Source organism: Triturus cristatus, chromosome 8 (genome assembly GCF_964204655.1).
Source record: "Triturus cristatus chromosome 8, aTriCri1.1, whole genome shotgun sequence".
Lineage (NCBI taxonomy): Eukaryota > Metazoa > Chordata > Amphibia > Caudata > Salamandridae > Triturus > Triturus cristatus.
Window position 1 is genome coordinate 323,501,577 of NC_140591.1, and position 26,283 is coordinate 323,527,859.

Below are 26,283 nucleotides of genomic sequence, written 5' to 3' on the forward strand. Positions count from 1 at the left end.
ACATTCTACCTTCGGTCCCCTTGATGGCAGCCTTGAAATGTCTCTCCAGTCACCTTCTCTGTACCAACTACAATTTGTAAATTCTCCTTCCATGCAGAGGACATGGTTGATTTCGTGTTTGGGAATTTAAGGGCTTTTCACCTAAGATCTGCATCTTTCCAATTTCAACTGCTCCATCCTAAAGCTTGAGGGTATAGACCTAATTTACGTACTAGTTTTTTCTCTCTAGATATATCGCAATTTCTCTTTCTCAGGAAACTTAATTTACTGCCCTTTAAAGGCTCTGTCTCAGTCCTTTACGCACTTATCACTGTACTTACCCCCTTCTAGCTACAGCATTCTAACTTTGTAGTCCTTGGAGACTTTAATGTCCACAAGGTCGATCCTGACTAAAGAACAGCAGAGTAATTTAGAGAGGCAAATGTGTGACCTTAACCTTCCCCAACTGGTAGCCTAGTAGCGGGTGCCACTCATAGGGGTGGACATACATAGGATGTGGTATTTTTCATCTACCCCTTCATTATGGTTGCCCCCCCCCAAGGGGGCTTCTAGCACTGCCCTCAAACAGTTCCGGAAAAATACAAAAAAAGCAACAAAAAAATGTTTTCTTTGCAAATTGCAGCCAACGATAGTGCCGCCAGAAAGATTTTCAAAATAGTCCACTTTTTTGCAGCCAGAGGCCTGCAAACAGTGTTTCTACATCCCAGTCTCTGGCAGAGCACCCTTTCTTGTTTGTTTCACACGAAAGTGGAAAAAATCGACTCCACTTTTAACAATCGGTCCATCCCCCTATTCCAGAGTCAACTTACATGGCTTCTTCAGCCATGACTGTGGCGCGGCTTGAGTCATTCGATCCAATTATACCAGCCGATACGGAGCAAATAATTCTTATAATCGAATCTGGCTCACCTCCTGATACCCGTCCCGCCTCTGTGCTTGCGAAGGCAGGCCCCTGCCATTAAATCCACAAAACAATGCTCTTTTTAACCTTTTCTTAGAGAGTGGCAAGAAGCCAGTAAGCTGGAAAAAGGAACTGGTGATCCCTTTGTTAAAGAGTATTAATTTAAAAAAAAAAGCTAATGCTGACCCATTCAACTTGAGCAATTATAGGCCCATCTCTCTCCTTCCACACCTTGGCAAGACGCTAGAATCCCTGGTGAACCATGAGATCACCAGCCATGTGGAACAGAACAAGATTCTACATGCCACCCGGTCGTGCTTCCTGGTTTCAGCACAGAATTAGCCCTTCTAGGAGTAACAGAATACATCGGGGGCTACCTCAACTCTGGGCAGAAGGCGGTGGCCATCTTGTTAGATCTCACCGCCACCTTTGATAGTGTGTTGCACAGGATTCTTCTACAAAGGCTGGAGCAAGCAAGAGTTACGGGCCGCACTATGGAATGGCCTTGCTACTTTCTAGCAGACAGACAGGAGGCGGTCTTTCTCTCTTTCTTTACCTCCCAGTGTAGAGCCATAGGCTGAAGTGTGTTCCTCAGGGTTCATCACTTAGCAAACCATTTTCGGCATCTATTTGGCCCCTTTAACTTTTTTTGCACAAAGTTGGGATATTAACGCTGTCTCTTACACGGAAAATACTCAACTAATACTGTCCTTCCATCAGCTTACTGACACTGTCATTGTGGACGGTCAGGGCTGCCTTGCGTCCATTGTTCAGTGCATGCAGAACAGCTGTTTACAACTAAATTCCCACACAACTGACATTTTTATTTTTTGTTCTGCCTCCCAGCTTAAGGCACTGCGTCTCTGGCCATCTAACTTAAGACATGCCACCACCCCTTCCACAGTGGTCAGGAATCTAAGAGTCTTCATGGACACTGCAATTTCCAAGTCAAGGCCACCGCTGGTACCTGCTTAGGTCTGTTAAAATCCCTGATAAAGCTTTTAAAATATCTTCTCCATGACACTTGCAAAGCTATTGTACATGCGCTAATCACCTCCAGGTTGGATTATGCCAACATACTGTTATCTCTGTGCCTCCCAGTATCTGGTGTCAAGATCCCTACGTGTCGAGATTATGCCAAAGCATGGCTCAATTTGAATATCTTCAAACGTCACTCTAGTAGACAAGGGCTCAAAGAACTACACTGGCTTCCAGTCAACTCTAGGATAAAATTCAAAACACTTATCACTCACAGAGCACTTTACCAGAGGGGTCCCAGCTAAATCAAAGTCCACCTTAAACACTACTCTTCTTCTAGGGCACTCCGCTCTTCCAACCACGACCTATTGTGCATCCCTAGATTCCTCAAAACCAAATCTGGGGGCAGGTCCTCTGTTCTGGCTCCTGGGTTCTGGAATGCTCTTCCCCCCCCCCCCCTCCCTTTGTGTCCTTTCCAGGAAAAGCCTGTTCAAGGCACAGTTAAAAACAGTGCTGTTTGGTGAGCTATAACGTTTGCTCCTACTTTGATTTCCAGAAGCGCCAGGATAGTTCTGAAATAGCAGTTCCTCTCTAAAAATATTACTACTTTCATTCATTCATTCATCTTTACTGTCCCTTTAACACCTAGAATAAGCCAAAACATCACAATCCTAGCGTACTGCACCATCCCCTCTATTCATTCAGCTTAACCACGCCACCTTGTTACCAATTAATTCTTTGGCTCTGTTTCGCATTATAAAGATTGTGATGAGGTAGAGCTGAGCTCTGGATATCAAACATTACTGGTCATTATTTGCAGCACTGTTGTCTATTTGCACAGCAACTCTTTCAGTGGAGCAAGGCATGTTAGGGTGCGCATTGTTGCAGTCTCACTGGCTCCTGACTGCACAATGAGATGGTTATGAATTTGAAATGTTCACCAGCACAGCCAAAGGCTTCATTTATTGCACTTCAAGGCACTCTAAACGGGTCAAGCAACAGGTTCATTCTTCGTGCTCGGATGTGTGGAATGGCTTGTCTCCTGTACACAGTTCAGGATTAGTAAATATCAAGTAATTTGTATATATACTTTTCTTCTCGGTTAACCAAGCTAGTCATTTCACTGCCTGCCCGTACAGTATTTACATATCACACATAGAAGTGACATTCTTAGGAGAATATGAGTAGCCCTCTTTGTTTTCAAGCATCTTTTAGATACTATTTAGGCACAAAAGGTGTCAAAAAACTTAAATAAAATGAAAGATTAACTACATAAATGGGCTAGACATGTGTTTCGATGTTGTGGTCTGCAACAGGATGATTTGATTGGTTTCTTCTCAAAAAAGATGCCAAATAGAAAATGGCTTTATGGAACACCCAAAAATTCTAATTCCGAACTTGTTTTTCCCTTCCACAGAAGCCTGCTAATATTTTAGTAATGGGTGAAGGCCCTGAGCGAGGACGCGTAAAAATAGGTATGCTTATTATGTTCTTATCATATTGATTGAATTTATTCTCTTTGCCTTGTAATTTATTGATTTAAGCCACTGTGGACCGCCTAGTATCATAGGAAAGTGCAGTGATGTGCTTGTGACGTCTTTGATGACTGGGTGAGGAGGTCGGTGTTTGTGTGTTATCAAAACCTTCAAGCCGTGGTGTCGATGAGTTAAAGCAATCTGTGAGAACGACAAACCTCTTTATCATGCCACTTAAAGGCTTGCTACTTTAGATTTGAAGCTGCTGCTACCAAATATGAAAATGGCAAAGGCATGTTTACTCTTGAGTTTTAAAACCAGTTTTAAGAATTTGTCTTCAGTTTTAGGTTTGGTTTGTGTCTACACTGTGGGCCCCCCTGAAAGGACCTTTTCCTTGAGAAAAAAAAACACACACAAAAAACAGCCCTGTGGAACAGTATGGTGAAATGCAAATGTATAATGTACGTTTCTTATTAGGAGGTCGACGTAATATTACAAAGAAAAATCTAGGGGCTGTTTCTACATTCTGAATGGCCTCCGCCTCCCAGACTGTTAATGGCCAAATGGTATGGTCGACTGTCCGGGACTTGAATATGGTGCCATCTGATGTTGTGTGCTTGGTCATCTTATCCACCATTTCTTTTCTTAAGCTGTTCCCACGGAATTTTGATTGAATGAAGAGCTAATCATGCCCACAGTAGCCTAATTTTCTTCCCTTTTTTTTTTAGGGCAGTGCGTTATCTGTTTTCGTATTTGATAAGTGCAAAAGTGGCCTCAGTCACAAAAGATCAACAGATACGTGGTCTAATGTCAGCTTCCCACTGGAATGCCTGAAGTTTGACTCAGTAGGAAAGTTGCAAAATTGATCTGGGGAACTGTCTGAGCCCTCCAGATAGGAATAATGTTGTTGCCATTTGAAGTTGTTTTTCCACTTGAATGCCTGATGATACTGAAGTACATTGTCTAATTGAATATGCTGTAGTTATATATTGTATACCCAGGGCATCTGGTGTCATTTCTCCAGTTGATCAGTAAAGTGTTTTAGTTTGGGTTCAGTAGACAACTCAAGTTACTACACCTGCAGGTGTGTGTGTGTGTGTGTGTGTGTGTGTGTGTGTGTGTGTGTGTGTGTGTGTGTGTGTGTGTGTGTAAATGTAAAATGCATATGTGTGATGTAAGTGTCCCACTTGTTTTTAGAATTTTCTACATTAAAAGTGTTCTGTTAAAATAAACTGTGGCTTTGCGGCAGCATCTGCTGTGTAGCAGAACCATCAAGTGCAATACTTTCTGTTGGAATTCTGTTTAAACATGAAAAAAAATTTTTTAATGCTCCTAGTAAACCCTTTTTCAGACCTTCAATTGGGGTTATTGATATAATACGTGGGCAACATTTTACCCTTATTACCTGTTAATTATTAGAGTACAGCAGTCAGTGGGTGAAAGGTGAACAGCTAACTTTTGCTAAATACTTTTCTCTGTGAATGCCATGTCTGTATGGTAACTTTCGGTCTTTCTTAGTTTGGAACAGAATATATTTTTTGTTGAAAATCTGTATATTATGTAGCAGGTGCTGGATTATATGGCATATGCCACAAAACCATAGTTACATGAAAAACACCAGTTTTGCGTCCAGTGGCCCGGTTATTTTAAAGTCGCACTTTTCAATGGAAAGGCCTATTTTTAGTTTGCTAATAACATCATAGCTTCATGTGACACAAAACTGACTGGCTAAACAAAAATAGGGTCTGGCTATGTAATGATGCTCGGCACTGCACTGGAATAAAGGCCCTGTGCTCAACCCATTCTGTACATAGCCAAATGCTGTGTTGAGTTGGTTATACCCATACTGAGGCTAGGCCCACTTCTTAGCCAGCGCTAGCTAGCCTCTGAGCTTTGCCCCGACTGCACATGGTTGAAGGCAAGTCAGAGTGGATATGTGCAAAAAGAGACTTCACATAGGACTAGGTATTGCAGATACAGGAGTTGGAAGCAGTAGTTGGCTAAAGGGTAGGTGATATATAATAGAAGACTAACAGCACATAAAAATACACCAGTAAATAATGACCTACCCAAACGACAGTTATGGATCCCCAGTGATCTCATTAATTATGTCAGTGGTGAGGTGATCTGTGAAATCACTAATGATCTCAATGATGTCATTGGTGATGCAGTCTTTCATATAATGTCATAGGCAGGGCATTGGGGTGAGTTGCTTGGCTAACCATAACTGGCAGTGATTTCAATTTGACCTAGAATGGTAACCATAACCTTTCCCCCTCTCTCCAACTCACTCCTTCCCTCTCCCTCTCACTCCAGCTCTTTTCCTTCCCTTCTCTGTTCCCATACCATGAAATGTGGTAGACAAGGCATTCTCTGACCCAACTGAGGATCTGGATTTCAAGATCCTTGCAGATCAGCATAGGAGTATGGAGGATATGCAAAGTTAGTTTGGGTGATCTAAAAGTAGTATTTCCAAATTTAAGTCTCATATGAACTTTTGCTCTTTGCCGATCACATTTAGACCATACCCAACATGAAGATTCCACTGTACTCTGGCATTTCCTAAGATACGTGCACAACATGGCGTGGATGGAATTTAAAAGTTAATATTTTGCGGTTTTTTTAGGTTTGTTTAGATCATTACGCTGGAAATCATTTGCAAATCCGGATTTATTGAACAAATTAGGATTTCCTCTACTCACGTAGCATTTTTCCTCTGTCGTTTCTGGATCTGTAGATCTGAGCAATGTGATATTGTGTTAGAGACCGAAAACTTGTGTTGTGACAGCCATTATATTAGATGAGGGATTCTTGAATATTTGTGGGATCCTGCGTCTCAGAAAAATAATATGGTTGGGCATGAAGAGACGTATGTTTTGAATATGTCACCTAAATGTCTACTCAAAAAATGACATTCATACAATAGCTGCAGTAGCATGTAAGAAATACTACTTTATCCACAGATACCACATAGCACCAAACTGAGTCACCTGTATCTTCTACCGGCCCTTAATAAAATCCTTTGAGGCTGCATGCTATAATGTTATGTTGAGAGCTGAGGTCTGGTGACCAACTGAAATGGCTGCTCAGTAGCCGAGCTCTGTGCCTGAATCCAAAATTCACCATACCCGTTCTGCATACCAGACCAAAATTGAGTCTCAAAAATGGTGACTGGTCTCCTACTGCTTCCAAGTGCCAGAAGAAACAAAGACTAAGCATCACAGGTTGATGGAAGGGAGACTGCAGCTTAGGCCCTGTGATCCCATGGCACAATGATAAGTAAGGCCTTGAAGTCTAAGTGATATGGGCTGCAGGTGTGCCTAGGACCAGCATGGTGATACGTGCCCAAGCTGTAGGGGTCTCCCTCTGATTGACTTTGTGTAATCCCACTCCCCACACATCTGAACAGCAGATCATTCAATGGTTACTCAGGTTGCAAAGGTATTTCAGACCACCTCGGGATGGCGGAGGGCTGTGACAATTGAACACTGGTGTTTGGTGACAAAGGACCTCCCTGTGCGAAAGGCTTCTTTGCTTCATGAAGCAGTGAAGCCAGAGGCCGCAGATAGAGGGGCATTGATATATCATGCATGATGAGTAAGTGTGATATCAACCTGCCTGGGGTTATTGAACCACTTATCCTGCTGTGTCTGCTATTCTGGAAGCAAACCAGAGTCATGCTGTTGTGCAGTTTACCTTTAAAGCTAAATACTCCTCAAACCCATTTCCAGCAAGGAGTAGTCAAAGCCTCTGACTGAAAGGTGGTCTGAGACACTTCTTCTCAGGGTTTTCAGCCACATTTCTGTGACTGTGAACAGGAGTACCTGTGAATACACTTCTCACAGTTTGCACAGGCAACCAGTAGTATTGCAAGTTGTCATTCGAACAGAATTGGCCTTTCGAACAATACCAGTCTGGAAGACTGATGAACAAAAACACCACTGATAATTACATTGATATGATGGCTTTCCTGGTTGAAGGGGAGCTTCAGATCAGTTCACCAGAAGTTTGACATCCTCAAAGGCATGGAAAGAAAGCTTAAAGAACAGAATGAATTGATTTATAAAAAAAATTAAAAAATGGACTGGATTTGGCAAAGCGTAGAATTTCGTTTGGAAGATATGACCACCTCAAAGTGCTGTTGTATAAAATATGTTCACCCTTATCTTCTAAAAACAAGCACTTTTATGCATGCTCTGGCCACATCATCAGGATATTAGGCTTCCCCCAAACCATTGACTTGGGAAGGCTGTAACACCTTTTTGAAGAGCCTGTTTGCTGACCGTTTGGGGCACACCATCCTCTCTGTTTATTTTTGGGAGAGCGCACTGCTCCTTTCTCCCGAGACCACAAAGTTAAAAGTTCTGCTTTATCCGACTCAGCTGAGAGTGAACCTACTTGGGAAATCTTAGCACTTCACTGATGCAAAAGAAGCATTCTTCCATATATGAATGTTTCGAGTTGAATGTTGGGTCAGTTACTGATTATGCGACTGTTTGGGGGACCTTTTTCTTCTACATAGGACGTATAACATTACCCAAGCAAGCAGAACTCTAAGAAGATGATCACACAGAGTTACAGCCTGTTTGAGCAGAACTCCATATTCTGGAAAACAGCATACTGACTTCGGTGACCCTAACTGTTTAACAGAGATTAATCTTCTACTGCAGAAATATCAGGTAATGGATGATAAGCAGATTATCTGACCAAACGGTCATTGGCTTATCATAACTGAGATAGAAAGACCAGGCAAAACACGTGACTGGATGCAGAGAAGAAGTTGGGGGAAGGAAGTGATAAAGAAGGTTAGAAATGAGGACTGAAAAGTGGTCACTGATATTTGCTGCATAGTGGTGGCTTTCTCTGTGTACTATTCCTGTTTATACACTTCCAGGTTGAAGCTAAGCAATGAACATTTTGAACAATATGTGAATGGCGGCGTGCCTTTTGCATGCATGGATGACCGTAGCAGAAAAATACTATGCAAACCAGTCTCATTGACTGAGATTAACTAGCATTGGCAAAGCCAGTAGTTTGTTTTATATTTCAAGTGGCAAACTATACCGGTGGCAAAGCAAACCTGCCTTACAAATTATCTCAAAACAAAACATTGAATTCATTATTTTCAATCTTTCTAAACTGCATGGTATATTGTTCAAATGCTTTTCATGCAGGTAACTGAACAAAGTTAAAAAAAAAAATCCTGTTGCATGCAATCAGTTTACAAATGGCACAGAACGTTAGTTGAGAGGACTTGAAGAACATAATTGCTGTCAGAGGCTCTGAGTAAGGCATTGTCAGAGATTTTAAAGGGAAAAATCTTGCCACAGCCCAGTCAGAACTGATACAATTTCTTCGGCCATTGCGTGCCCTGCCTCAGTCCAAGGGCTATGTAGTCCTTCTACCTCAAATGCCACGTGAGTGAGTACAGCAGCCTGCTTCTCCACCCTAAAAGCTGCCTTTATGTTATAAGGCCTGGGCTTTAACAGGTAATACAGGAAACTAACCAAAATCATCCTTTAAAGTCTGTTCTTTAGTCAGACTTCAGTAAAAACATATCTGTTCTGGTTCTTTCATGAGCAATCTAGGAGGGCTTGCAGTCCATTGTAAGTTGTTGGCACGAACGCCTATCGCCTTAATGATCTACACCTCCGTGTTGTTTCTGCTTTGCAACGTGTGTCAACGTGTTAGTACTTTAAAAAAATCCAGAGACCTATTACATTCAACAGAGATTGTATTGGGCTTTTGTTGTAAATATATATCTTGACTGGAATAGAATTAGGTTTCTTCCCTTCCACCTGGAGTTAGTAGTTTGATATTTCCTCTGCCCTTGATACTAAATATCATGATTGTCTCCATTGTCTGGAAATATTGTGTCAACCCAAGCTCCAGTAGAGCACCAGTAGAAGACTGAAAAAGCAAGAGGCCTTATGCAGTGGGTACGAAGACCATGACAAGCTGCCTTTTCTTGGTGAAGTGTTCTAATAGGCAGGTATTGTACAATAGAAAGAAGCAATGCAGAAACTACCCGAAAAACACAAAAGACAGGTGGATGCTTTTTGACTCGAGAGCAAGGTTATTCCAAACACTTGCAGCATCTGTGGCATCCAATGAAGGTCTTGATGCAAGTAAGCAGTTTACATCTGGCTGAGTGCATATCCAAATAAAGACTGTAGATCTACCCAAGTGTAAGTACAAGTATTAAACATGTCCTTTGCAAAAAGCTTTCAAAAATGATCTGCCATTCATTTTAATAAGGGTTGGCACTTCAACCCCCAGACCCTTTGTTTTGGTATTTTGTTAGCAGTGATCGGTCCTATGGCATCTTGGGCCATTTATCGAGATCACCTTATCAGTCATGTAAAAAAGGATGTGAAAGTAATTGGAGTGGACTTCATGGTATATGTGCTTGTCTTCTGACAATTCATCACTTGGTAGAGGTCTCTATTACCTTGCTGCGATGCTTGTTAGACTTATGTTAAGAATGTGGTCACTACACAGGAGAATAATCATAATTGTTGCATGTATTTTACATATCTGATATTTATTAAGATAATTTGTTTGTTCTGTTTTACAGCTGACATGGGTTTTGCCAGGTTATTTAATTCTCCTTTGAAGCCTTTAGCAGATTTAGATCCAGTAGTTGTAACCTTCTGGTATCGTGCCCCAGAACTGTTATTAGGAGCAAGACATTATACTAAAGCTATTGGTAAGTAAAAGAAGGAAAATGCACTGTGCATCTTCTCTTATTTAATTGTTGTGCCTACAGCATTATTAAACATTGTTACCTCAGTTATTCTGTCATAGAGATAGGAAAGTAACAGAGTAGGAGGAGATATTGTTTTTGCTAAATAGTTTGTCTGTTTTCTGTTCCACTCATTAAACTAATAATTGAACAAGTACTACTAGCCATTGGTACAATTGCTAAGGAATGTACTGTTGGTTAATAGTGAACAAAAATGTACTTTTAGCTATTCACATTGGTCACACCAATAAGTTGTTTGATAGAAGCTCAGCAGGTATACTTTTAGAAAGGATTTATGTATTGAAGATATTAAGCTTGCTTTCCAAGTGTAAAAGAGATGAAAGAGTAGGATGAATCTTTAGTGCCATGTATCACACCGTGGCATGAGCTTCCTCTACTGCTTCTCTTTAAACCTTTCAGGGTTGCTGCTCCATTTTTTCCAAGTCTGCCCCCAGGCAAGGTTCCTGGCCTTGACTGACTCACCATAACCTTTTACAAAGAATATTCCCAGATCCTAGCCCCCAGGCTTGTCGATATGTATAGGGATGCCATATGTATAGGGATCCCTCCCTCCATCTTTAAGAGAAGGCTTTATAGTTACACTACTCAAACCGGACAAGCAGGCAGATCAGTGTGACTCCTATCGGCCCCTATCCCTCGTCAATACCGACAATAGCTTCTTTGCAAAGGTCTGGCAAACCGGCTGCTGCGGTTGCTCCCGGTGATGGTGCGACCTGACCAATCTGGATTTATTCCAGGGAGGTCGACCTCACATAATCCCTGAACCCTTTTAGCAGTAGTACATCATCTTCACCCACAGATTACCCCCTCTGCTGCACTATTGGACGCTACGAAAGCGTTCAGTTCATTGGAATGGACATACCTCTTCCCATTGTTGCGGAGGCTGGGACCGGGGGCCTAATTCATTCCACAGGTTCAGCTTCTATATACTCTTCCCACGGCCTGCATACGGCTCAACTGCCTCCTCTCTGAACCATTCACGGTCACGCGTTGCCTGAGGCAGTGGTGTCCTCTCTCACCGCCCCCTGCTGTTTTCTGTGGCAGTGGAGCCCCTTGCAGCTCGTCTTCACCAACCTCATGCGGAAAGAGGCATTGGCTTTGCATCCAGAGGTCTGGTTGTATCGCTATATGCGGACGATGTTACCCTTTGTGTGTAGGACTCGCAGACCAACTTGGGCCGCTTAATGCGGGAGGTGGTGAAGTTCGGAGGTTATTCCGCATCCAAGTGAACTGGGTAAAATCTTTCCTTTAACGGAGACGTCCCTACCCATCCCTACAGAATATCCGTTCAAATGGGCCTCTGGCTCGACCAAATATTTGGGCATCGGGATTAGTAGGGACCCCGTAGAGCTATGCGGGGCAACCATGGGCGGGCGAAAGACTGGTTAGAAGAAAGCGTTCTGATATGGTTCAGGTTACCATGGTCTATGGCCGGCCATATTGCCCTGGCCAAAATGGTCATTGTCCCCAAAATCTCTTCATGAACATTCCAATGCCCCTTACTGCTAGTTTTTTGCAAATGACTACGGTCCAACTTAATTACATTGATATGGGCGGGACAACAACCCCGGGCTCCGTATGACCTACTCGGACTGCCACAGACACACGGGGGCATGGGTGCCCTGGATATGCACCTCTGTGCCATATCCGCGCAGGCACAATATTTGCACTACTTGGTTCATCTCATGCCGTTTCAGACACATGTGGCAATTGAACTGGACAGAACCTCCCCATGGCCATTCACCACAGCTTTATTCCTACCCTACAAGGTCCTTTGGTCTGAGATTGACACCACACAGTGCTTGCGTTCTGAATTGGACGGCCTCTGAATGTGCACTGGTACCCCAATGCTACATGTTCCTGCTGTCTCTGTGACTAACCACCCTTCACTCCCGCCACTACATGACAAAGGAGCGATAGGGCGTGCGGGCAGACAAGGTATCCACACCTTTGAAGATCTTTACCCCGATGACTAGTTTCTCGCTCCCCCTGTGGCCACACCCTCACTTGCCCCTGTGCTGCTTGACACTACTCTATTTCAATCTGCGAGACACCCGTCGCAGGATCCACAAGATTTTCCCTGCTCCGCCACAGATGCTTATGGCACTAGAACATGTCTATGCCAACATGTCTATGCCAACACATCACAGCATAAGCTAATAACATGCCTCCACCTCCACATGCAGCTGTCCTCTCCAGCACTTGTCCTAAAGGCCTGTAGAGCCTGGAACGCTGATCTCAATACTCCTGTGACTGATGCCCAATGGCCTTTCTGCTGCAGCCAACTTGAAATGGTATACCCTAACTATCGGCTCCGCCTCATATATTTCAAATTTCTGCATCGTCTATACCATGCACCTAAGCAAATTCCGGCGGATGGTGCCCTTCCCTGACTCTTGCTGCCATGCACTCCATGCTGACTTCATACATCTAGCTTGGTACTGCCCCGGGGTCGCACTCTTCTGGACTGAGTTCTTCCACACACTGAGGGAAGTCAATGATGCACCCATCCCCTTGTCTCCAGTAACTGGGCTTCTAGAATATGTGAAAGAGGTACCGCACGCTTCTCGCAGACTAGCAGCAATGTGCTCACACTAGGTTAAGGCAGGGTTGCAGTGCTCGCTGGCAGGTTGGGGGCTCCCACAATCTGAGTTTCTCACTGACATTTCATACTGTCGGGAGCAAATCTCTGCGTTCTGGGACCTCATGCCGCTGAGATCCCGTCCCAGAGATATCGGAGAGCCTTTTACCGCTTACCTTTTGCGACGAGACCCGGCCTCTCCTACCCGGGCGGAACACCATTTCGCTGTCGAGCACACTGTTTCGTGAGCTACAGCCTTTTAACCAACCGAGATGTATGTCAGGGTCTGCAGGTCCTCTGTTTATTAACGTGTGTGGTGGGGTAGGCCAGAACTGCTAGCATAAATGCTTGTAGCATATACAGTACACAACAGGTTAATTTGGCTGAGCTCATTGTACCTGACCACACTGCATATATCTGCTACGTAAATCTGTTTGCAATGTGTGAATGTCACACTTTGATGGAATGCTGATGCTTTGTACACTGCCAACTGTTATAAATAAAATATATATTTTTTAAAGATATCCCACCTTAAACAAACCACACATTCCTTGGTAAAACATTGTCGCTACTCCTTCTGCGTACAGTACCAGCTCAAGCTTTGCTGTTAAAACAATGTCGTTGAATGAACTGATAATGATCTTTCAAAACCAACCAATATTATTGTGTAAGGCCTACCTGCTCTAACTCTGTCATAACTTGCCAGCTACTGTCACCCCTAAAATATGCCATTTTCATTTTCTCTACGAGATGCAAAAATTGATATTTCGAAAACCTCCTCGAGTTGTTAACAAAATCTATTTTTTACACTGATTGAATAGATGACCTTTTTTATTAAATGATAAAGGAACATTGTCAGATTTGCTGAGCAGTTATATTTTCTCCATGCACATAGGTGACACAATGTTTCCTGTAGATTTTGTCAGTCCTCCCTTTAGAGTTTCAAAGACTCTGTTTCCTTCAGTGACAGACCTACTCTGTAGGGACTGTCACTGCGGAGGGTATGTTTCTTTCATTTCTCATTCAGCAGTGGAACGGAGGCTATAGACCTTCAAAGTTCCTTTACAATGAAATTAATTTCTGTTTTCATTATCATGAACCTGTGGGATAAAATAGTTACATTTTTACTCTACAACACATTCTGAACTGGTGAGGGGCCTCCCTGACTGTATGCCTGCCCTTGTCCGCTCCTCTTTCTCCTTCTTTTCTATGTGATGCAAAACACTTAACACGGCTATTCTTTCAACCCCTTTTGAATCGGCGCTCTCATCTCAACCTGCTCTGTACCTTTCCCATACCTTTTAGGGAAACCTATCCCTTGCTCACATCCACTATGGCAGTCCTTGTTTTAATCTTTGATCTAATTCAGACGTTCTTTATACTTTTTAAAAATATTTTTATTTTACCTTTCCGCTGAAATTAAAAATGTCATCAAGATGATACAACAGTACAGTTATACAAGCAACATATTTATAACATATATCTAGGCTCGACACACTTATTTGTTTTCCATATATTGGCTTTGTATTTCTCCTGACTTGAGACTGCCATTTCTTTGAGGCCCTTTTAGTTGTTTATAGTCGATTCTTCTTTTGAGTTATTTACTGTTGTCTTGCTTCGCCTTTCAGATAATACAGAATCTCCCACACGGTGGCTCAAACCCACTGCAAAGCAGGAGACCTAACACAACAACACCTAGAAAAGGGTTTTATTTTACAAAATGCAAAAAATCTCTTTTTAGAATAAGGCTTGGGGTGTATTTATAGAATGCTCTCTAACAGAAAGGCTTTCCCAGATGCCAAATTGCACAACATTCATATATATCGTCCAAGGCCCCCGCAAAGAAAGACCAGGCACACACAAAGGATCGCTTGGACCGGCAGATTTAATGGAATGGCATAATGCATTTCGGATTCCATCCTTCCTCAGATGCCTATCTGAACAGAACAGTGCAGTCGGTGTCCATCATTTAATGGCGCCTGCTTCACTCCAATAGGTGAGGAGGACACAGTGGGCGTAGCAGAAGTAGGGACGCCCGGTAAGTACCTTCCCCCATGTGGGTGGCGTTCTCAATCCTGACAGTTGCACCGATCACACAGGCACCTCTCTGCCGGTCCCACAATCCAACATCCAGCCACTTTTCTGTCACGGGAAGTCCCGAACTGGAATCTTGGACTGTAGTCAGTCCCAACGATTGCTGCTGGAATTATCAGAAAGTGGTGGTGCGGTAGTATTCCAAAAGTATGTATGTATGTATGTATGTATGTATGTATGTATATATATATATATATATATATATATATATCTATCTATCTCAAGAACACACTTGGTAAATGCAACAGATAAATACATTAATAATACCATGAAGAAACAAGCAGCAAATAAATGAGAGAAACACTCGAGAAAATATTATAGGACGTCCTGCTTGAGATGAGAAAGAGATATATACACTACATACATCAAATTATTACTTTGGATGTGCACCTTACTCATTCACACATCACAAAGAGAACACCATTAAAGTCACTGGCCACGCATCACAATGGCAATAATCAAAACTCAAACAACTCAAATGACCACAGCCACTGGAACCATGCATCACAATGGCAATAATCAAAACTATACTCTTCACCTGGTGCAAACACTGTATCTTAGCCCACTCCTGACCTGGGGATTAACAGCCGGGATAAGGGCCTCAGCAACCAGGGTTCCGCTGTATCGAAGTAGACGCGTCCATCCCCATTCGGATTCCAAAATCCCGGTTTCTTGGTCAACAACCCTCAGCTTTAAAATCTCAAAACACACTAGAAGGTTCGAGAATCTTCCCCTCTGCGCCAAAGGAATCTTACCAGGACTGGCTAGCTTCCAAGCAAGCATTCCAGGGCAGAAAGGAGTTCCCACGTCCCCTCTAAATTCTCGCATGTTCCAGCCCTTATCTTAACGAAGCTCACGAAAGCCTTCCAGGGTCCATTAAACAATCTCTTACAAAAACAATCCTTGAACGTGATTAACCCAAACAACTTGCAAGTGTGGCTATGTGCACAGATAAAGCTCAAGCCAGGTTGAGTCAGAATTCAGGATGACATGAGGATAGGTGTCAAAGCCAATAGTAAGAACTTAATAATGCTACCAATGTACAACACAATGCACATTTGTGCACCACTGCTTATAGCATCTCACACTTAATCGCTCAAAGTACAACACAGTGCACATTTGTGCACCACTGCTCATAACTCTCTCCCTCTCCCTCTCCCTCTCCCTCTCCCTCTCCCTCTCCCTCTCCCTCTCCCTCTCCCTCTCCCTCTCCCTCTCCCTCTCCCTCTCCCTCTCCCTCTCCCTCTCCCTCTCCCTCTCCCCCTCTCTGCCTCTCTCCCTCTCTGCCTCTCTCCCTCTCTCCCTCTCTGCCTCTCTGCCTCTCTGCCTCTCTGCCTCTCTGCCTCTCTACGTTCTGTTCTTAGCAAGGCTGTCCTACTCCATGACAGCTCCCAGTGAAAGAGTGCAAGAAAAAACCTTTGAGAGAAACAAGCCAAATGCAGGGTGTTGTACATTCAGGCTAGGGTAAAATAAAACACCTAAGTCAATTAAAATAATGGTAGTCAAAGGTCATCACAGGGTGTCAGACCACAAGAGTGCCTCTAGCACTACAACTGTGGAAGTCCTATCTTCTTCACTTAACCCATTGCAGTTTCTCGATCTGCCCCAGATTTTAACATCGTTGAGCAACCTCTGACTTTATTTAACACTTTTTCGGTTTCCATGTACATATCCATCCCTGCTTTGTTTTGTCACCTTCTGTGCGCTACCTCATTCCCTGACCCTCTTAGCTACACGTAATCCCAACATACAAGACATTGGATTTGGTATAGGTGGATCTTCATTGATGGGGATTCATATTATTGAAAATTGGTGAGTGCATGTTATCTCCCAATCTAGAATCACTGCTAGCAGAGCTGTTCTTTCTTTCCAACACATTTGTACCTTGCTGCCTCCCTGTACTGTAAGTAGGAAGGTTTCTTTATCTGAACCACGCTTTATGCATAGAGGTGTTTTGGTCCGTCTCATTTTGCACAGCATGCTTTTATTAGAATGTGCTGTATGCAGGATTTTGACCCTTTAAGCCAAATCAGTTGCAATCTTGATTTTATTGCCAGTTCATCAGTGTCAACGCCGAGTCCATGTCTTTTAGTGTGCCTTTTTATGTCACCTTCAGTCTCTGGAGGAAGTCTGGTATTTCAGTCCAGTAATTGTGTATGCATTCAGAGTGTGCCTGAGAGAAATGTATTTGTACCTCTGGTTTTGTACCAGTTTGTTTTCTACTGGTAGTTTTTGGAACATTTTAATTACATTGCTTTGTATATTCCAATGCAGTTCCAAAAGTGCTTTATTAGTCCATCATGAAAGAGTTCCACACACCTGTTTGTCATGCCTTTCATGCCTCTCTCTGATGTGCATTGTATTATCCAGTATCTACAAATATATTTCTTGTCCTTTATTATCTGGACAGTTTTCGCCCTCCTTTTGTTGTACAGCTGGATGAATTGTAACTGCAACAATAACAATATAAGTCTCCTGTATGCTGCTATACTGTGTATTTACAATTTCACACGTTTCTAACTACTCTGTTTGTTTATTGTCTCTGACCTTTCACATCCTTGTTTCTTTATGTTGTATCTTTTCTTGTTGTCCATTGGTTCAGGCTTAGATTGAGTATTTAATCTTGTGGTGTATCTTCTTTATTTGTTATGCTATTTGTGTCTTCTTTGTTTGTCTCTTGTTAAGATGCCCATTCTCTCTTTTGGCTTTCTTGGGCAAATGCTTTTCTTCAATTTTGACATTTTCCTCCTCGGCTACCCTTCCAATACATCAAAGAATAATGTCTTTGAGTTCTATATCTATTGACTATCTTAGTATAATCTGGAAAGAACATGATTTGTGTCCCTTCAAATGCAATTTCTTTTATTTCTCAGGCTGCTTTAAGAATATCATAGCTGTCACAGTAGTTGAGGAATCTTGCCATGATTGGTTGGTGAGGTGTTCGGAAGGCCGAATAGAGGTTTACGCTCTAGATCTGATAGAGACATCTATCGCAGATTCCTTACCTATGAATTTCCCAGGCGTCCAACTGGATCCGGAAGATTTTTCTTCGAACAATAGCCTTGCGTGTCAGTAGGTGGTGTCTGTCAGCTCCGCGTGACATTGTCGTCTCCTGTATAGGAACCACCTTGGCATGCTGACGTCCGTTCTTTTCGTGCCAGCTAGTGCAGATTCGTGAAGAGAGCTACCCTCTGTCACTTTTTGACCGGCTTTTTTTGAGATTTTCTCCACCCCTTTTTTGGTGGGTAGGTTTTTCATAACATGTCTTAAGAGACTTCTGGGTTCAAGCCGTGCTGCGCCTTTCACTGCCCCATGTCGTTGACGGACCCACACTTTGTTTATCTCTGGTGCCTGGAGTGCGACCATGACTCGAAGTTGTGCTCCCACTGCCGGGCCATGGCCCCGAAAGCTTTGAGGGAGTGGTTCCTAAAGCTGTTGTGGCCTGGCACTCGTAAACTGCGTTGTTCTCCTTGAAGGTCTCATTTACAGTCCTGTTCGAGAGGAGAGTCTGGGCACCGCTCCAGGAGTCCCAAGTCTTTGTCCTCACACTCGAAGTCGTCGGTTTGGTAAGAAGCACGAAAAACATAAGTTGAATCATGCTGCAACTTCTCCCCATCCGTCTGCTTACGTGACGGAGGAATCTCGTCATTCTAGGCCTAGTTTCTCTGAACCTGCGACTGGGTCGGCTCCACGCTTCCGGGAACCAAAGTGACCCTCCCCCAGCTCAAATAATTTTATGACGCCATGTGCCACCTTCGGGCCCTGGAGGCTCAGAGGGAGGTCCTTTGTGTTCCGTGCTGGCGGCTCTGGTGGCAATTGTTCCTCCTCGAACCCCCCCCCCCCCACCCAACATGAATACGCCGATAGATGCGAACTGATGCTGGTCGTACCATTGCGACAAGCGCCGCCATCCCCATTTTCATTCATGACGCCGGATCTGCGCCTACCAATGCAGATACCGGCGCCAACAGAACACTTGGGGCCTAGGTCGGTTCCTCAGCCTTATTCTGAAGGGCTAGGAAAGAAGTAAGATTGGGAGGGGTCTCTGGACCTTTTTGAACACTAGCCTTATCAGGAAACGACTGGTTTGAGGAATTGGGTGAGGCCTACGAACTGGATACCTCTCCAGATTCTGGCCTGCTTTCTCCACCTACCGTGGCTACAGAGGAAGGAACATCCTACGCTATGGTGGTGTGAAGGGCATCTGAGGTCCTGGATCTTCAGCTCCCTTAAGTGGTAGTCAAGGTGAGGTTGTGCAGCCAGGTGTCTCCTCCTTTCAACCCTTCCTGACTTTTCAACAAGGCCTTAACTAAAGTCCTTCTGGGAACCTGGTCCAAGCCCAGCACAGGGGCTCCTGTGAATAGGTCAATTGCCTGCCGCCATTGCCCTGCACCTGGTGACCCAAATTTCCTCACCAACTACCCTACCCCTTAGAGCTTGGTGGTACAAGCCTCTACATTCCACAGCGCGTTCCCTTTCGCGGCTATGGAAGGGACTTTCATCCACGCAAGCCATACCCCAGCCACAAGACCGCACAAGTTCTTCAACCTCTGCGCAGCCATGAGCGCGGCTCGTTCCTGGCTGCCAGAGAACATCAGACAGGTGGGTTCTCCAGATAGTCCAAAGGAGCTACTTCCTCCCCTTCGAGATTACCCCTCCCTCCATGCCTTCAACTTACAACCGGTTGTTGGAGGATCACCTTACCTCAGGAGGAAGTCATGACTCTTGGCCAAGGAAGCCATAGAGTTCCAGCACCAGAAGTAGGCTGTGGTTATTTCTTTCTGGACCTGAAAGAGGACAAATGTCATTGTCCTATCTTAGATCCGCAAGCCCTCAACTGCTTCCTCTGAAATGAAAAGTTCAAGGGGCTCATTCTAACTCTGGTCTTGTCTGCCCTGGATCCAGGAGACTGGATGGTAGCTTTGGAATTGCAGGACGCGTATTTACACATTCCCATTCTGCCTGCTCAGCAGCACTACCTGCGGTTTACGGTAGCTTTGACTTCACCATGCTCTGCTTTGGCTTTAACAGCGCCCGTCGGGTATTCACCAAAGTGATGGCGGTAGTCACAGCACATCTGCGCAGATCAGGGGTGCCAGTCTTCCCCCTATGTCAGCGACTGGTTGTTGAAGGTGGGTTCGCCTCCTACTGTCGTCTCCCACGACTTTGGTGAATCTCCTGCATTCGCTGGGGTTCACTATCAACGGGCCGAAGTCACACTTGACTCCCTCTCAGTTGCTCCCTTTCATTGGAGCTGTTCTTGACACAGTGCAAGGGAAAACTGGTTCAGGTGTTCACAGACAACACCATCACCATGTGGTACTACAACAAACCGGGCGGGGTGGGGTTTTCGACTCTTTGTCAAGAGGCCCTGCATCTCAGGACATGACTGGAACAGCATGGCATATCCTTGGTGGTTCATCACCTGGTCGGTTCTCTGAACACCAGGGTGGATGCACTCAGCCATCGACGCCTTGCGCATCATGAATGGCGTATCCATCTGGAGGTAGTGCAAGGTCTCTTTTAAAAAAAAAAAAATCTTCCGGATCCAGTCTGACACCTGGGAAATTCAAAGGTAAGGAATCGACAGCTAGATCATGTCTCTACCAGATAAGGCAGTACCAAAGGTGTAAGTATCTTGTCCAACAAAACAAGAGGCCAAACTGCCCAGCTGAATTGGCTATTGCAGCTATTGCTCTAGAAATTTCTGTCAAGATTATCTTCCTTCCGCTCCAGCATGCATGTTATGTGGAGGTTATTCCTTCTTTCTCTTCTTACTGTGTCTTCTATTCATTCCGCTATTGCATATGCTGTAATGGCTGTTTTCTCATAGTGTCATTTGCATCGTTTTGGTATTGTTGTCTAGTTGCAAGGTTCTTTGCTTAGCCACTTCCACTTCTCTAATACTGAGTTCCAAGGCTGAGCACATATCTTTTATTGCTTGGAGTACTACCTCTGCATCTGGAAATCTTGACGTCTGGTCTTTCCTGTCTTGGTCAGTCTGTTGGTTTGCCAAACCTGTTCTTCCTCCTCTTCCTCCACTGGCAATTGCTCTAGCATACTTGGGCAGTTTCATGCAGTTGGGAATTTGTCCTCCATTGTCTTTCACCATCTTGTTCATGGCTTCCACTGTTTGGCCAGTGCTAGTTGTTTTGGTTTTATGTATCCCAGTGTTTAGCCTCTCTTTTTTGGAAATTTACGTTTGACTAATCACTTTCCTTCCCTCCTTACCACCAGTCATTTTTCCTGCCTCTTTCTTATAGCCTGCTGGTTTACTTTTTTACTTCTCTTTGGGAGTGGTTTGGTTAATCCTTCGTCCATCTCCAATTATCCCAGTCTTTTTCTTTGTGGAAGACAGAGTATTTGGTATTTCTCCTTTGTCTTCACTATCCTAGCTCAAAGTTAGAATTAAAAAGTGTCTAGCTTGTCTGGATAATATTTCTGTTCCGCTTAATCCCACTTTGATGGCTTCTTGGGTAGTGTAAGTCACCTGCCATTTTAGTTTCTCTTGTATAAGCATGAGAAGTCCTAGGTGTTTTGTGGGCCTCTAACACTATTTCTGTTTGTTCTAGCATTTCTCCAACAACAGTCATGGGTGAAGGGTGTCTCTCTCTTTAAGAAATAGTTGTTCGAGGCATATGAGCTGTAGATCATATGCTGTACATAGATCGCCATCTAGTGTTGGGTCTGGATGTTTGCACTTTGTTTTTCTTTGAAGAAGTCTTTTCCAGTCACGAGGTAGGTGACTCTTCCTTTCGGTGATAGTGAGCATGGGCATCGACTCCATTGTTAGATTGTTTTTTTCTGCCATCGGGTTCGGATGTGAATTGTTGCGCTCTGGTTCGGCACCGTTATTCGGGCCTCCTTCGACACACAATTCACTACCCTCTACGGTATTGGTTATCGTTCGCGTTTCCCATTCTCCGTGTATCGTTTACACTTGAAAACCTTCGATCGAAAGATTCGTGGAAGGCCGCTGGGCCGACCCGTGCCGGGGTCGATAGCAGTCAATGGAACGGACTCCATTCAAGTTCTGTCCAGGGTGTCGCGCTAAGTTTCCTTGCACCGTCTTGCACGAAGTGTGCAACCTTTGCCTATCCCTGTAACACAATGAGAAGGACTGTGACCGTCAAGAAATGTACCAGCAAACTGGCTTTGCGCTGGATCTCCTCTGAGACGAGTTCGAACAAGAAGAATCACAAGCGCAGGAAGCCGAAATGGAGGAGCAACACATCTCCGTGTCTGAAGCCGACTCCAACGCCGAAGACCTCACACCGGGACAACGGATCGTGAGTAAAGAGACTTCCGTCCCCTACCATCTCCCCCATAAAAAGGCTCCGGTCCCTTCTCTGCCTTCGGGCCAAGGTCGGCACAGAGAAAAGGTTTCGAGCGCCCAGCATTCAAGTTCGGCATCGAAACATAAACAGCAGCCTTCCGGCTCGGGCTCTTCTCGTCCCCATGCCTGTGCCGACCTGAAACCTTCGGCGTCGAAATCCAAACACCTTCCGGTTTCTGTGCCACCGGTGTATAAAGCTAAATCTTCGGAACCGACAACTTCGGAGCCGAAACTTTCGACACCAAAACCAGCGTCTAAAGAAAGGACTTCAACTAAAGTGCCTCGGACCGATATTCAAGCTTCGGATCCGAAACAGAAGGAGATTGTGATTCATCTAGAAACTGGACATTTTCATGCCAAACGTCCTGAGAAGAAGAAAATGGGCTTACAAGAAGACTACCACATTCCTCTAAAAAGGAAAAATGTAGGTACTAACCCTTCTTCACCATACATTCCACCTTCTTCACCCATTGATCCAAATTTACTCATTACACCTACTGATTCTCCTCCACCACCATCACCTGACCCACAGGATACAGGGGATGGGGATATAGATGACTACACACCACAGGATACTGACCCATGGGATAATTATAATGCTGACCCACAACCAGATAATGACCCCGACCTATAGCCATCCAGACCTTCTCCTCCAGATGATAACATTGGATATATTGAGCTCGTTAACAGAGATGCACAATATCACGGAGTAGAGCTTCATAATGAGACTTTAGAGGAGGATTTTCAGTTTGACACACTAAGTTCATCTCAAAGGGCTACACAAACATTACCAATGTTAAAAGGTATGCTTAAACATGCTGATGCCATCTTTAAAGACCCTGTAAGAGCTAGAATCATCACTCCCAGGGTAGAGAGAAAATACAAATCTGCACCTAACGACCCCGTATATATCAAAGGCCAGTTACCCTTGGACTCTCTCGTAGTTTCTAACGCTCGTAAAAGAGCTAATTCGCAAACAGGGGAAGCCCCTCCTCCTGATAAAGAGTCCAAACTAATTGATGCTTCAGGCAAAAGGGTAGCATCACAAGCAGCTAATCATTAGCACATTGCCAATGCTCAAGCACTATTGGCAAGGTATGATGGAGCTCATTATGATGAGATTGAAAAGCTCATTGAATTTCTTCCTGATGAGCATAAGTCTAGAGCAAGTGCCTTTATTCAAGAGGGTAAAATAATAACTAATACCTCTATGGGGTGTGCTTTAGATCAGGCAGACACAGCAGCTCGGGCAGTAAACACAAGTGTACTGCTCCGTAGACATGCTTGGTTAAGAATTTCAGGATTCAAGCCTGAGGTACAAGCCTCTATTCTTAATCAACCCTTTGACAAAGAACACCTCTTTGGTCCAGCTGTCGATACATCACTAGAAAAGATGAAAAAGGATACTGAAGTTGCCAAGTCTATGAAGGCCTTACAATCACCTTCCAACAGAGAATCCTTTTGTCGCACATTTTACAAGGGCAGCTCCAAAAATGTGTCTACAGACAATCCCTCCTCCTCTTACAAGGGCTAGAATCAGTCGCCCTCTTCAAGAGGTTATTTTAGAGGTGGATATAGAGGAAACCAGGGCAATGGAAGAGGCAGAGGTAACTCACCACGCACTTCCCCTGCAAACAGTGACTTCCTTTCCATACCCCTGACCATTCCACTCCTGTCGGGGAACGTCTTTCCCAATTTCTACCCATTTGGAATACGATTACATCAGACAAGTGGGTTCTACAAATTACCCAATCTGGTTATTGCCTGGAGCTTACAAGCACTCCACCGAACATTCCTCCAAGGTCACACCTCATGCCACAAGAACATCTCACCTTTCTGGAGAAAGAGGTTCGTTCTTAGTTGCAGAAAGGTGCAATAGAACCAGTCCCTTTACCATATCAGGGAGCAGGGGTGTTCTTCATCTACTTTCTAATTCCCAAAAGGATGGCTCTCTCAGGCCTATATTAGACCTCCGAGAACTAAATCTATACATTCAGTCGGACCTTTTTCATATGGTAACACTCCAGCAAGTGCTTCCCTGTCTTCAGCAAGGGGACTTTCTCTCCACTCTGGATTTAAAGGACGCTTACTTTCATATTCCAAAGCACCCTGCGCTCTGCAAATACCTCAGGTTTGTGGTAGCAGGTCAGCACTATCAATTCAAAGTTCTCCCATTCGGAGTAATAAACACACCCAGGGTTTTCACAAAATGCTTGGCAATAGTCGCAGCCCATCTAAGAAGACAACATATTCATGTCTTTCCATACTTAGACGACTGGCTCATAAAGGCCAGCTCGCACAACAGCTGTCTACGACACACACAAAAAACTGTGCAATTGCTCCACGAGTTAGGATTCACAATAAATCTTTCCCAATCCCATCTCCAACCATCCACGTCTCAAGCATATCTAGGAGCTACTATAAACACACAAAAAGCTCTAGCACACCCAACTCCAGCCAGATTCCAGAATATACAAGCCCTGATGTCTCAGTTTCAGCCTCAACACTCCTTACCAGCTCGAGTGTTCATGCAGTTACTGGGAATGATTGCATCTTGCATTTATATAGTCCCCTATGCAAGACTTCAAAGGCATCCCCTACAGGAAGGCTTTGCAAGTCAGTGGAACCAAGCTCGCAGTCATTTATCAGATCTAGTGTTGGTAGACTGCCGCACCCATCGCTCGCTGCACTGGTGGAACACACAAAACCTTTTAAAAGGGCGGCCCTACAGCGACCCGCTTCCACAGATTGTACTGACAGCAGACACATCACTGACCGGTTGGGGGGCGCATCTCCAAACCCACACAATTCAGGGCATTTGAAACAGACGGGACCCATGTCTGGGCATACCCTTCCCACATAGGGCGAACAGCAAAACACACAAGATGATGGACGGAATGTTGCAAATTGCCAATGCCATTGTGTGTTTTGCTGTTTGCCCTATGTGGGAAGGGTATGCCCAGACGTGGGTCCCGTGCTCACTACGCCACTGGAGTCAAGCTATCCTGGCTGATGAGGGGTGAGACCTCGAAACCGGTCCTAGGATGCTTGATTCCGGTCCAGGGAAGACATGGCTTGGCAGTTCGGGCTGGAATGTTCCCATGAGGCACAGGGTCAAGACTGATTTGCATATGGCCATGTCTGAACTGGGGTGGCGTGGTGAGCAAAATAATGATGGATTAAACCCAGATCTGTGACTGGGGGTGAATGTTTTGCCAATGTGCAACATTCCGTCCATCATCTTGTGTGTTTTGCTATCTTAATCTACCGCCAGACTGCATGAATATTATCAAAGAGGCTAGATGTCCTACCACAAGAGCCTGCTATGCAGCAAAGTGGAAGCGGATTGTGATATACTGTAATAACAACCACATTAACCGTCTTGATGGTTCTATACAAAAAATTATATGTTATTTGTTACATCTACAACGTTCCAATTTAGCGTACACGTCTATACGCCTACATCTGGCTGTAATAGCTGCATGCCTCCAGAATAGACAACATCTATTTCTTTTGAGAGTGCCTGTTATCAAAGCCTTTATGAAGGGACTCGAAAGAATCATTTCTCCCCGCCCTACTCCCCCCTCCCCCGAGACGTCCACCTGCTCCAGTGTGGAATCTCAACATTGTTCTCCCCAGACTAATGGGTCCAACATTTGAGCCATTGCACAAATGTGAACTGCAATTTCTCACATGGAAAGTTGCTTTTCTTGTTGCTATCACATCACTCAGAAGAGTGGGTGAGCTTCAGGTATTAACTATAGAAGAGCCCTTCTTACAAATGCACCAAAATAAAGTGGTTCTTCTGACTAATCCTAAAGTCATTTTTGCTTTTCATATCAATCAATCTGTTGAGTTGCCTGTGTTCTTTCCTCAACCAGATTCAGTGGCAGAAAGGGCCCTACACACATTAGATGTAAAGAGAGCATTGCTTTATTACATAGAAAGAACGAAACCTTTCCGTAACACAAATCTACTATTTGTCGCTTTTGCTCCACCACACAAAGGCAATCCCATATCAAAATCAGGTATTGCAAGGTGGATACTCAAGTGCTTTCTAATATGCTATGCAAAAGCAAAACGAATTGTGAACAGTTCCCCCTGGAGCACACTCTACACGCAAACTGAGGGCTTCTTTGGCATTCTTAGGAA

At 44.2% G+C, this 26,283-nt stretch overlaps 1 protein-coding gene across 1 annotated transcript in view; it reads left to right on the plus strand.

The window, feature by feature from the left end:
• CDK8 (cyclin dependent kinase 8) overlaps positions 1-26,283 on the plus strand; it is a 218,225-nt gene that overhangs the window by 82,479 nt on the left and 109,463 nt on the right. The window contains exons 5-6 of the mRNA XM_085621614.1: positions 3,297-3,354; positions 9,932-10,063. Of these exons, the coding sequence (XP_085477740.1) occupies positions 3,297-3,354; positions 9,932-10,063 (190 nt within the window). The remainder of the gene's footprint in view (positions 1-3,296; positions 3,355-9,931; positions 10,064-26,283) is intronic.